General features: G+C 33.9%; 1 protein-coding gene across 12 annotated transcripts in view; it reads right to left on the reverse strand.

The window, feature by feature from the left end:
* Window positions 1–14,611, reverse strand: part of Argl (Argininosuccinate lyase) — a 147,069-nt gene that overhangs the window by 86,896 nt on the left and 45,562 nt on the right. For 7 of the 12 annotated variants that reach the window (XM_085817226.1, XM_085817227.1, XM_085817225.1 and 4 more), the window contains exon 3: window positions 9,654–9,740. The exons of the other annotated variants lie outside the window; for them this stretch is intronic. In XM_085817226.1, coding sequence (XP_085673352.1) covers window positions 9,654–9,740 — 87 coding nt within the window. The remainder of the gene's footprint in view (window positions 1–9,653; window positions 9,741–14,611) is intronic. 12 annotated transcript variants of the gene reach the window in all.

Here is a 14,611-nt window from a genome sequence, read left to right on the forward strand (position 1 = left end):
TATTCATTATACTTAAATAAGTATATTAAGTAAGTCATTTAAGTATAGTACAGTCAAAAGTTGTTAATTCGGACACCCATAATCCGGAATGATCTATAATCCGGACCTCAAAGCTTCAAACTTACTGCGCATGCGTCGCGTTGATGCATGCGCATAAGGCCTTTACGGCTGAGAATATGCTTGTGCACGTGCGCAAAATACGTTTACGAGTGCACGTTTAATGTATAATGGACGGTAAAAGCTAAGCTAAAATTATTTAATTATCTATTTCAGTTAATGTTGCAGATTGTGTTGTTCCTTAATCTTCAAATGGGATCCATCTTATTATTTTTTGCAGACTGTTAGAGCAATTTTATAAAAGTAAGCTTGAACTTTCGATTATGTCAAATAGAATTTCTGATATATATTTATTAATATGTAAATGATCTACAAAGCGAAAGTATGTTTTGAAGTTCATTAAACAAAAAGTGGAATTGCTACAAAAAATGGATAAAGGCATGTCCTTTGTTTATCTAAACTTTAACATTTGTTTATCTAAACTTTGTTTATCTTTAACGCTGCGGCGCCGCGCAATGAATTGGAAGTTGATCTGTCAGCACTATCCTTATCTTCAGAGCAGATGTTTTTATTTTATTTGGCTTATAATTCCTTATTAAATTTAGTATTTCATCTCGATGTACCCCATCTTTGATATGATTTAAATCAAATTCCTCGTCATTATAATTCGCTTCCTATAGCGAAGAAAGTAACAGAGGTTATTGAAAACGAAAAAATTTCAATTGACAAATTAGTCGGTATTCTCGACACAGCAATTATAGGACTTGAACAGCGGAACTTTGTAACTGAACAAGAAATTATGTCTGTTTATAGAATTAAAGAGAAAGTATTATCACATAAAAAACGAAGCAACTTGAACAACTTACATTGAAAGAAATGTTTAATGAAATAAACAAATAAACAATAAGCTTTTTTTTTTTTTGTAAATTTTGATACCTTTAGATCATAATTGTTCTTTATTTCATAAATTATGGTTTCATATTTTTAATTTTATAATTTCTGCATGCCATCTTACCAGATTTAAACTGATGATCTATAATCCGAAAAAATCGATAATCTGGAATCGCGGAAGTCCCGGCGAGTCCGGATTAACGACTTTTGACTGTATATTCATAATTTAAGTATATTCTTCTCTTACATTTATGTGCTTGTGAGAACAAAGAAATTCATAATAAAGAGAAACAAAAAGTTTCATTGTGTGGTATTTAACAAAGAGCTTACTTTAACGTACTTATCTTACTATCGTATACTATATTATTTAAATTATTTCTGTATAGTATCAAAAGGAAAGTTATTGATTATAAAAAGTGCCTGAAATGATCATTGTAATCTAGCACTGTTCTAAAATGTAGAAACTAAAAATAGGTAATAACATTTACATATGATTGAAAGAAATGGTGTTAAAAAACATCAGCATTACTAGTAAATACTGCAATCCATAATTATTGCACTTTGAATTGCTTACTATTTAAAAAACACAAATATTTTTTTTTATTAATTGGAAATTTTAGTTCTGTTACCTTCCTACATCTATTTATACTTTCAAACACTACTAGTTCATGCTTTTTCTTAAATAGTGCTGTCATGTATGTTGTTTGTTATGTTATTTTTTCATTTTAGATATGAATATGGGAAGTTATTAGATTCAGGTATCTTCGGTTTTCATCCGCAGAGAACCCATTGACGCCGTTTCATTTTTACTCGCCAAGCTCGTGGTTCATCGACGATGAGCCGAGCCGTAAACGTGATTTTTAGTGCATGTAAGTTGAAATTAGCAGGCAAAGCAATATATTAAGCATATGGTAGTAAAAATTCAGAGATAATAAGCATGTAGATGTAAAACTAATCGGTTAAACGTGATATACGAAAATAAATTTGTATTAAATTCAAGTTAGCACAGAAAAGAATATATTAAACATAAGACAATATATAAGCATTTATAGCGGAAATAAAAATTCCTTTAAAAAATATAAATTAGTATTAATATACTGAAATTAACCAGTTAAAAGTGATAAACGGAAAAAAAAATTGTCTTAAAAAAATTGTCTTAAATTCCAGTTAACACAGAAAACAATAACAATTTTGATGCATCAAACTATTCTGTCATCTTAGATAATTAATAATAATTTTTATTTCAATTTAATCAACTATTTACGTCACACCTGCCATCCTCTGAAAGGTTATTGTTAGAAAAGCATTAACAATATATTATTTTGTTAAAATTTTAAGCCATAAAAATTGATTTACGCTCATAATTTTAGATGACAATCACCAATAATAAAAATAAAAGCATTAATTAATTATTTAAAATGCAAATGCACATGTTTGCGGCCTACGGAAACAAATTATTTTAGCGGTTGGAAACCTCATGATTCTTAGCGCTGTTAATTAAACTGATGATCTTAGCGCTAAAATTAAGAACACAATGTAAACAGCCGTGTTACAAATGAGCATTCACCCCTCCCACCGTATTTTCTTCCTTTCATCCCGAACTGAGAACCGGCATCTATCTACGAAAATATTTCTATCTATTCGTTGTTAAAAAATTCAGAAAAAATAATAATAAAGAACAGAAGAATAATATAAATCTGCAAATGTGAACAACGATGGTAATAATTCAACAAAATGAACACAAGAGGAATGGTTGCAAACTTCGAACAAGCGAATAGGATAAAGCCGCTGGGTTACCAGGTTTGAACTATTATCGCCAAAGTTGGCAATGTTTACTTTTACCGGGTTCTCTGCGGAAGTGCTTCCGGTATATTTTTGTATGAAATATTTCTGATCACATTTATTAACTACATTATACTGTCTTTCATTTGCATATCTTGGAGATATGGAAGTTAATGGTTATATTTATTACTGTGAAATGCGAATAAATTTATACCTTGAGTTCAGGTAAAATACTCATTATGCTGCCTTAAGAACCGCTTCCTAATTTATCATGACGGGTCAATTTTCAATGTCTCTGAGATTTAACAGAAATAAATGCTATAATGCTGTTATCAGAAATGCTCTTTTTTTTTTACCCACATATATATCTTTACTTTTACTTATGTCCAATTGAGTTTCAGTTACTTAAAACCTACTATTAATGTCATATATTTATAATAAACACTTTCATAATTACCCTCAGCCCACCAACGGCCAAGCGGTAAAGTCGCTGAACACTGGTAGTTCGGTTCGAGGTTCGAATCCCGCGAACGGGCTGGCTGCACGGGCGTTTTCGTGGTTTTCCCCACGTGTAACGTGTATACGAGCCAGTTTCCCTTAGAAAGTCCTCCACGAAAGCATTCCATCCCTCCCCTTAGGCAGATAGCCCTCGTGTGCTTTGCCGTAATTAAATACACCATAATTACCCTCATTTCAGGGGGGAAAATGATGAAATCTTAAATAATTGTAACTTAAAATTTTAGTTATTTAAAAAATATAGTTTAAAGAACTGAAAATAATTAAATCTACTATTAATTATGCATTTTTAATCTAAAGAGAAAAAGTTGTATTATCTTCTGTTTTTCAGGAAATGATAAAGTATTTAAACTTTAGATAAATACAAGGAAATACAAAATTTTAAAAAAGAAGAAAAATATAATAATTATTAAGCTTATTTTTCTGCACACATCAATATGTAACACATGGACATAATGACGACATTTTCACAACTATCATGATACGATGCTTTCACAACCAAAATATCACCTGCGAAATACACAATAACGATGTCTCGGCGACAAAAACCTCATCTGCAAAGACATAATAAAGACGTCTTTGCAACGGTTGCGAAACAGTGGAGTTTCGCAGACATCTGGCATATTGAGGGCATATTGAAGAGGACATATTGCAACGTTTTTGCAACAACATCCGCGACGAGTTTGCAACCTCATTATGACATTGCTGTGCTAATTGGGATACTATTGCAATTATTAAAAAAAAGCAAATTACTTGCTGCAGCTGTAAAACCTACTCTTGTTGTACCAGATGTAACCCCAAAACTAAATGTTCTATTATAACATAGAAATTTCTTGAATACTAATACAGCTGATAATGTAATGGAAACTTCTAAAATGTTAAAAAAATATCAGCCAGGCATAACTCAGTAATATGAACTAGCTTGTATGCTTTTTTCAAAGTGTTTGAGATCTAAATTATCAAATTAATGGAAAGCAAGGGCTAAGACATGCAGATTCATGACATAAACCTGCATTTTGTATGACATAAATCAGCATTTTGTATGTTACCTCATACCGTTTAACCTAAAATTAGCTCCTTTCTCTAATACATATTTCTTTAGTACAAAGTCTTTAAAAAAAACGTTTCAGCTTCTACTTGATGATCTGCTTAAAAATAATACAAAATTGCCTGATAACTCATATTACATATTTCTTTAGTAATAAAGTCTTAAAAACTGTTTCAGCTTCTACTTGATGATCTGTTTAAAAATAATACAAACGAACCCTGAAATTTCTAATGACACAATTGGAATGGACTGATGGGTTTCAAACAACATTAACTGCCATTCATTTATTCACAGTAAATTAAGAAAGTCCTCGAAGCAGCAAAATTTATCTTCCAACATAAACTATTCCATGAAAAACATCATTCCGAATTTGAGAAGCTACAATACTTTTGAATAAATACTGCAAATGTTGGTTGAACTTAACTAATTTTGAAATACAGTCAAAAGTCGTTAATCCGGACTCATCGGGACTTCGGCGATTCTGGATTATAGATCATCAGTTTAAATCTAGTAAGATGGCATGCAGAAATTATAAAATTAAAAATATGAAACCGTAATTTATGAAATAAAGAACAATTATGATCTAAAGGGTATCAAAATTTACAAAAAAAAAAAAAAAAAAAAAAAAGCTTAATATTTATTTATTTACTTTATTAAACATTTCTTTCAATGTAAGTTGTTTAAGTTGCTTCAGATTTTATGTGATAATACATTCTCTTTAATTCTATAAACAGACATAATTTCTTGTTCAGTTACAAAGTTCCGCTGTTCAAGTCCTATAATTGCTGTGTTGAGAATACCGACTAATTTGTCAGTCGAAATTTTTTCGTTTTCAATAACCTCTGTTACTTTCTTCGCTATCGGAAGCGAATTATAATGACGAGGAATTTGATTTAAATCATATCAAAGACGGAGTACATCGAGATGAAATACTACATTTAGTAAGGAATTATAAGCCAAATAAAATAAAAACATCTGCCCTGAAGATAAGGATAGTGCTGACAGATCAACTTCCAATTCATTGCGTGCCACAGCGTTAAAGATAAACAAAGTTTAGATAAACAAACGTTAAAATTTAGATAAACAAATTATATGCCTTTATCCATCTTTTGCAGCAATTCCACTTTTTGTTTAATGGACTTCGAAACATACTTTCGCTTTGTAGATCCTTTACATATTAGTAAATATATATCAGAAATTCTATTTGACATAATCGAAAGTTCAAGCTTACTTTTATAAAATTGCTCTAACAGTCTGCAAAAAATAATAAGCCGAATCCAATTCGAAGATTAAGGAACGACGCAATCTGCAACATTAACTGAATTAGATAATTTTACCTTAGCTTATACCGTCTGTTATACATTAAACGCGCATTCGTAAACATATTTTGCGCACGCGCACACGCATATTCGCAGCCGTAAAAGTCTTACGTGCATGCGTCAACCCGATGCACGCGCAGAAAGTTTGTAGCTTTGAGATCCGGATTATGGGTGTCCGAATTAACGACTTTTGACTGTACGTTTTTCTGTACTACTTAACATAATACAAAAAGGCTTCCAATAAGATTATGACAGTTACTGCTACTTTTATGGCAGAAACTGGGATACATTTGGGTTAAAGCAAAACACTAATATTTTCACAGATAAAAAGATAAAATTTAATTATCGGGTGCAAGTTGGAGATTTTCACATCTCTTTTTTTTTAAAAATTCATTCATTTAAAAGTACATTTACAAACTAACCATATTTATTGCAAAAATTAGAATGCATTAGAAAAATTTAAAACACAAATTTTAATTATTAAATAAGGATTATATAATGCATTCACTTGCATGTTTTTGGAAATCCTTCTTTAATTTTTTAGCATTGTGTCTTCCCCATGTACACAGTGATCTCTTTTTCAATTAAAAAACATCATTTTGAATTGTGAAAACTCAGCAACCAGATATCAATTGAACACATCCTATCATTGTTCACTTTAATGATTTTGTGGGCAAAAGCTTTATTTCCACAGAAATTTTATTCTAGTTCCTTCTATTGCTAGCACATTCTTTAAAGGATATTTTAAAATTGAATTTAAGTAAAAAATATTGTGGGGATTTGTTTAGTTTAACTAACAGTTTATTTTTGGTTAAAGCAACTTCATTTTCTGTCTCATTTTCACCCACGCTTTCCTGCCAGAATGTTAATCAGATAAGGCACGTGTATTCAAATTCAAAATGATAGGTAGAAAGAAATGCTACTTAAGTGAAGCTTTTGGAAGGCGATTTTAGAGCATGTCATGCCTGCTTGTAGGCCATGTTGTTACTTTGAACTACACTGGAGTGACAAAAGTCATGGGATACCTCCTAATATTTTGTCGGTCCTCCTTTTGCTCGGCGAAGTGCAGCAACTCAACGTGGCATGGACTCAACAAATCGTTGGAAGTCCCCTGCAGGAATATTGAACCATGCTGCCTCTATAGACGTCCATAATTGTGAAAGTGTTGACGGCGCAGGGTTTTGGGCACGAACTGACCTCTCGATGATGTCCTATAAATGTTCGATGGGATTCATGTCGGGCGATCTAGGTGGCCAGATCATTCGCTGGAATTGTCCAGAACGTTCTTCTAACCAATTGCGAACAATTATGGCCCGGTGACATGGCGCATTGTCATCCATAAAAATCCCATCGTTGTTTGAGCACGTGAAGTCCATGAATGGCTGTAAGTGATCTCCAAGTAGCTGAAGGTATCCATTTCCAGTCAATGATCGGTTCAGTTGCACCAGAGGACCTAGTCCATGCCATGTAAAAACAGCCCAGAACATTATGGAACCACCACCAGCTTGAACAGTGCCTTGTTGACAACTCGGGTCCATGGCTTCGTGGGGTCTGCGCCACACTCGAACCCTACCATCAGCTCTTACCAACTGAAATCGTGACTCATCTGACCAAGCCACGGTTTTCCATTCGTTTAGGGACCAACCGATATGCTCACGAGTCCACGAGAGTCGCTGCAGGCGATGTCGTGCTGTCAGTAAAGGCACTCGAGTCGATCTTCTGCTGGCATAGCCCAAGGAAGACAAATTTCGCCGCACTGTCCTATCAGACACATCCCTCGTACGTCCCACATTGATTTCTGCGGTTATTTGACGCAGTGTTGCTTGTCTGTGAACATTGACAACTCTACGTGGACGTCGCCGGTCTCGGTCGTTAAGTGCAGGTGGTCGGCCACTACGCTGTCCATGGTGGGATGTTATGCCTGAAATTAGATACTCTCGACACACTCTTGACACTGTGGATCTCAGAATGTTGAATTCCCTAACAATATCCGAAATGGAATGACCCATGCGTCTAGCTCCAACTACCATTTCGCATTCAAAGTTTGTTAATTCTCGTCGTGCGGCCATAATCACGTCAAAGCCTCTTCACATGAATAACTTGAACACAAATGAAAGCCCTGCCAAAGCACTTTGCATTTATACATTTTCTATGCGATACTACTGCCATCTGTATATTTGCATATTGCTATCCCATGACTTTTGTCACTTCAGTGTACTACCAATTTGATTCTCTGGCACTGGACGCTTCTAGCCATTAGGCAAAAATTTCCGGTGGACTTCTAAGAGTCAGAGCCTTCCTGTGCATTAAATTATCCTGTGAGCTGTTCGGCTAGTTTAAGTATGTTTTATTTCAAGTTAAAAATTTCCGGTTTGAGTTAAACCATAAGTATTGGCTTTATGTAAGCTCAAGTAGGCGATTTGTTTAACTATATGTGAATAAATAAAGGTCTGAAAATAATTCTTCACAGTCATTTTAGAGCTCACTAGTTTATGTTACCAAAAAATACAAAACTCTACAATATCATGACATATTTATAAAAACTACTGGAATTTAGAATAGAATGAAAAGAATGGCAATGAAAATGGTGGCATTGTTTTTGATTGAAGGATTGTTATGAACATGGCTGCTTGAAGAACGGTTATGTACACAGCTGCTAGAGTTTGGCAACTTACACTAAGGCAATTGTAATAATACTTAAGTACCAGAATTGGCATAACTCAAACTTTAACTGGTTATAACCAGTAAAATATTTTGCTGTACCAATTTCTGCCGAAGCAGTTAAAACCACTAGTTATGACCAATGGTTTTAACCACTTTAGCAGGACTTATACGAGTCAGAGGATACTGAACAAAGACATTAAAAGCATGCCTTAATTTTATTTCAAATGGAATTTTTTATTATTAACCATTAGTACAAATGCTTAGAATTTTTTAAATACTATTATTCAGCTTTTTATTTATTATTATTATTATTACTGTTTCTAACAGAAATGTATATCTATTACAGAATTTAAGAAAACTTGCCCTTAAAGTAAACTATAGAATTTTATACACAACTATACATTCAAAAGTCTATAATCCGGACCTCAAGCTACAAACTTTCTGCGTAAACGCATTATGCATTTACGCATGCGCATAATACATTTACGCATGCGCGTTTAATGCCTAACGGACGGTATAAGCTAAGCTAAAATTATCTAATTACCTATTTCAGTTAATGTTGCAGATTGTGTTATTTTCTAACTGGATCCAGCTTATTATTTTTTGCAGACTGTTAGAGCAATTTTATAAAAGTAAGCTTCAACTTTCGATTATGTCAAAAAGAATTTCCGATTCCGGAGCTACCAAAGGACCTACAAAGCGAAAGCATGTTTTGATGTCCATCAAACAAAAGGTGGAATTGCTGCAGAAAATGGATAAAGGCATATCTTTTGTTTCCCTAACCATTTCGAAATCTGTTTATCAATTTCACGCTGCTCTGCGGTTGGGGGGGGGGGCGTCGCGGCACGCAATGAACTGTAAGTTGATCTGTCAGCACTATCCTCATCTTCAGGGCAGATGTTTTTATTTTATTCGGCTTATAATTCCTTACTAAATGTAGTGTTTCATCTCGATGTACTCCGATATGATTTAAATCAATTTCCTTGTCATTATAAATATCACGAATACACATCAAATAGTTTTCTGGTTGCAATTTTCTAATTTCGACTATGCGTAATGTATGCTTTACACATGCACGCATTGAAAGAAATGTTTAATAAAGCAAACAAATAAATATTAAGCTTTTTTTATTTAAATTTTGATACCCTTTAGATCATAATTCTTCTTTATTTCATAAATTACGGTTTTATATTTTTAATTTTATAATTTCTGCATGCCATCTTACCAGATTTAAACTGATGGTCTATAACTCGGAAAAACCGATAATCCGGAATCGCTGAAGTCTCGACGAGTCCGGATTAAAGACTTTTGACGGTATTACATTTAATGAAAAATACACCAGTTTTGTAATTTTTAATTAAAGTACCAAAAAATACCTGTGATAGGCCAAACAGTAAACGAGCACTTTCAGTTGATGACACCAAACCACACTTTTCCAGTGCTTTTGCATATGCAACACTTCCCTAGGATTTGAAGAACAACTTAAGGATATTCAGCTCACAATGTTATTCAATAGTAATAGAATTTTAAATATGAAGCCATTTAACAAATTTTTCACACAACACTAGGATATCTTGGTATTAATTTTATCTGTAATTTTGTATTTACAAAAAATATATATATAAATCTATAAAAAATGGGTATTTTTGAATTTTTTTAAGTTGGAAGCTACAGTAGAGTTTTTGATAACGTTCAATGCAATCTCAATATAAGTTGTTACAGTTGCTGTGCAGTAACCATGATGGTAACCTGAATTTTTTTTCTTTCTAAATTTCTAAATAATACATAGCTATCATATTTCCTAGCTTTTTTTATTACTACCCAATAGTATGCCTTTAAAACAGAATGCAAGAATGAAGAAATTATATCAAAGATGTTGGAACAGAGAGCAAATTACTGCCAGGGTTTAACATTACAAGCAGTTAAGTCAAAAATATTTGTCATGATACCTTTAAATACACAGACATGCATCTTGAAATATGTCCGGACAATTAAAGTAGTACTATATATATATAAAAAATTTGAAAAGCTGATTGTGTAGATGTTGATTCATAAAGAAGAAATGTAGCAGCCTTGTAGCTGGAATAAGATGCAGTCATGGCAGATTTATACATTCATTTTAAATTTACATTCAAGATATGCTGCCGCAAATAACCTGGCATACTAATTGTGCTTATTCCTCAAAACTTATACTTTTTATACCAGGCTTGTAAGAAAAGAGCAATGCAGCAGTCTGGACAGGCTAAGAAGCAGAAGCAAAATTTTGTTATGAATTTTTTATAACGTAACATGAAAATTCTGAAAAGAGAGAGAGACTAAAAAAAAAAAAAAAATAATAATAATAATAATAATAATAAGAGAGAGAGAAGGGGGAGGTTACAGGGGCAAATACAAACTGGTGAGATAACGCCAAGTTTACAATGGTTTTGGCGACTAACCTTTTTTTGCTAAATTTTTCGTAAAATCGCCAAACTTGGGAATCTTTACGTCCAGTCCTTGTATAACTGCAGTTGATACTGTAATTCATCCCTATGAGAGTATCCAACCCATATGTGTAACTTTAACCATATATGCCTTCCAGTAATTTCGAGGATAGTATTCGGTTTTGAGGGCCGTAAAAAATCGCCAAACTATTGTTGATGCCAGTGCTGCCAAAAATAATTGTGGCAACCCTAATGCAAGAAAGGAAGTATAATAGTAAATAACTATCTAAGATTGATGTTTTAATTTAAATGAAAGGTTAATTTCATATAATACTTTTTTATTATTATAATTTATGTAAAAAAGGCTAAACGTGACTGAATGGAAGCATAAGAGTAAATAACTATTTCAGATCCTTATTATAATTTATACAAAAATTGCTAAACATAACTGAATGGATGCCTGCATCGCTATTTCGCTGCAGACTTATCGCTAAAGCACAATTTCATCTTGTTGGTTGTTCAAGCGTAATTTTCTGTAATGAATGATGCCTTTTCTTTGAAAAAAAAGTCCAGAATCGCACCCTTATTTGTTTGCCGCTTTTTACAAGGGTATAAACAATTGGATTTTTGTCAATTTTCTTTTGCTTTTTAAGTGAAAATAGGTCGATGTGTACATAAATAAAGTCAAGGGTGTGCGCAGTGCTATTTTTGTGCAATTCTGGGAATTTTTTTTTTAAGTGAAAATAGGTCGATGTGCACATGGATACCGAGTATGTGCAATTCTTAAAAACGCCTCAAGCAGTGGGTGATTCTGCACTTCACCCAAAATTCTATTGCCGACTTTTCGTCATGGGCAATTCCCAAATTGTTAAATCCATAGGATATCAAAAAAGGATTTAAAAAATAAACTAGTATTTCAATATTATTTCTTAAGAAATATAGAACTATATAAACTTATGCAATCTGAAATCAGCGCGTACACTAGATTTGGCGCGCTGTTAAATGGGCACGTTAGCTAGATTTGGCGCTTTTGCACATACATTTCCGCTGCAATTTTTTTTACGGTCCTAAAAATGAAATAGTACCATTTCGAGAGATGGAAAGTATTAGAGATTTCTCAGCGGCTGGAGAAAAATTATTTAAGAAAAACTGAGAACTGATGCCTTAGAAAATATCAGTTCTCAGTTTTTCAGTTCAGAGTTGATTACGATGTAGTGAGATCTCTCCATACGAACTTCACTCTTTATATGTGCTTTGCATTGCACTGTGTTTAATGCTCCTAGTAGTTTGAATGGTGATTACACATTGTTTACTCATTATTCATCCTAATGAGAAGAGCTGTGCGAGCACTTTTATAGAGAGTTGCAGAACTGCAGAGTGATTCTTTTAGGAAAACAAATTTTATTAAACTATCATCAGTTTTGTGAACTATGAACCCATACACATGCAAAAAATTTTGCTTTCAAAAGTAGGATTGAATGCAAGTGACAAGAGCAATGGAGGAGCAACAAACACAGCTGATAACAGCCTTTGCTGCATTCTAACAAAAGAAGGGCAATGGAAGGGACCATCAAGTCCATTAACGAAGAGATGAAAGTGAATTAACAATCCGTTAAAGAAATGATGAATGCTGTTCAAGGAAAGATGGAAGAGGCCGTCAAGTTTCTTAAAGAAGACACGAATGCGGACTAAGAAAGATGAAAGCACGTCAAAAAAAATCCTCCCATAATAGAAAACAAATTCAAAGCTATGAAAAGCAGAATAGACACAGTGGAAAATAAAGTTGGAAAAATTAGAAGTTTCCGATGATGAATAGCAAATCAGAGAAAAGGTGTCTGCTGTGGAACCATAAATCAAAGAAAAAGTTTCTACTGTCAAACAACAAATTGAAGAAAGAGTTTTTGCTATTAAACAAGAAATTGATTACAGAATTTCTGCTGCTGTCACCAAGGAAGTTGTGAACTTAAAGAAATCCATGGTGACTTGAGGAAACACTTCTGATAGCTTTAAATTTGTACATGTCTTTTCGAACCTCTCTAAAGCTATCCAAGTATGATGGAAACACCTTCTGATAAGTGTACAAGATTCAGTTCTGGCAGTCGCAAATGGACAGAATTCCAAAACTAAGGCCTGCCACCTCATTGTTTCTCAGAGTAGACGCAGCAGGTATCCTTCAAGCTCTGAAAACCAGAGGTAGACTTCATAGCTCTATCCGCCGTGTTGGAGCTGCACACTTTTGCTAGAAGTATTTAAAAGTGAACTGAAGTATTTAAAAGCAGGCTTTAGTTGAAATCTCCTCATAGAAGCACTCCAGGAGCTCATCAAAGATATTGAAGGTCTGTCCCATCTTGCCTTTTTGGACACCCCAACAGAAAACAAAGGAAATCACATTTCTGCAGTACTTCATTATGAGATAGAAACATAGAAAGTACCTACGACAAAAGGAGGAAGCTCTTTTAAAAGTGAGTTTATTGTAAGGCTGAATAGAGCTAAACTAAGGACACTACCTTGAGACACACCTTCTTTTTGACAAAACACGTCTGACAAGGTGGTACCAGTCCTCATTTGGAATGTTTTAGACTTAAAAAAATTCTGGATGAAGATTGGAATGTTACAGCGCAAACCACTACCATAAAGGTCCCGAAGTATGCCATACCTCCAGGCTATATCGCAGGCGTTCTTCATATCGAAAAATACAAACACCATGAGGTTTCTTTTTACAAACAATTTTTGTTTTGATATTTCCAAAATAAGAATATTATCCAGAGTTGATCTTCCCTTGTGAAAACTACTCTCATAGGGAGAGATAATCTTACTTTTTTCTAGGTAGTAGACAAGACGGTTGTTTACCATTTTTTTCAAGCAGTTTGCAGATACAGCTAATAAGGGCGATAGGCCAGTAGTTCAAAGGATTCCTTGGACCCTTGCCCGGTTTAGCAACTGGAATAATAATAGCCTTCCTCCATGCATTTGGGAAAATTTTCTCTTTCCAAACTCTGTTAGAGAGAAGCAAAAGGACACCTAATGACTTGCAAGACAGATGGCTTATCATATCATAACTGCGTCAGGCTGGACTAGATCTTTGTATAAGGCTCCGAGTTAGAAGATTTAAACAGAATGGGATTTCTCTCAGAGCGCAGTTTGACAGAATGAAATGTAGATGGATAACTGCTGCCCTTGAAAAACATTTTTAAGGACAAAAACAAGTGAGAGTCGGAAAGTGCTATGTCCCGGGAATATGGTGGATGCGACAAAATTCCCCATCCTAGTTCTGCAATTTTTTGACAAAGCAGCATATGGCCCTATGAAGACAGCATAGTCTTCAAAGCAGCATATGGCCTGGCATTTTCATGATGCAGAATAATGTCCTTCCTATCGAACATCCTATCGGCCTCTTTTCTTGGATTGCTGTCTTTAAATTATCCAGTTGCAGATAATACTTCTCCAAATTGAGCTTTTTGTTCGGTTTTAAAAGCTCATAATGTGTATTGGTCCTGGAATGTACAACCATATACACAATATTCTCTTATTCAGAGTGAAATCTGGTTTAAAAGTGGAAGGGCTAGGTTTTCCGGGCTCAAAATATGCCCTTTTTCTTACAATGTTTTCGTAGGTAATTCACTTTTCATCCTTAGTTATCATCTGGTTCAAGAAGAGGTTGATTTTGTTCTGAGCAAGCAGAGATGTGCATATGATGACTCAATGATCCATATTCTTCCGACTTAATTCATGTGGCACCCATTTGGAATATTTCCACGCACAATTCTATCTTCCGAATATGGTCTAAAATGGTTTGCTGAACAGAACTAAGCCTTTTTGCCATCTCCAATATTGTCAAAAAAGGATCTTGTTCCAACATGGTCTTAACAACATCGCCGTCGATCAAAGATGGTGGCTTATCAGAAAGGTCG

The sequence above is a fragment of the Stegodyphus dumicola genome, chromosome 5 (assembly GCF_044657685.1).
Source record: "Stegodyphus dumicola isolate Sdum_Otavi_A_Nest chromosome 5, ASM4465768v1".
In the NCBI taxonomy this organism is placed as follows: domain Eukaryota; kingdom Metazoa; phylum Arthropoda; class Arachnida; order Araneae; family Eresidae; genus Stegodyphus; species Stegodyphus dumicola.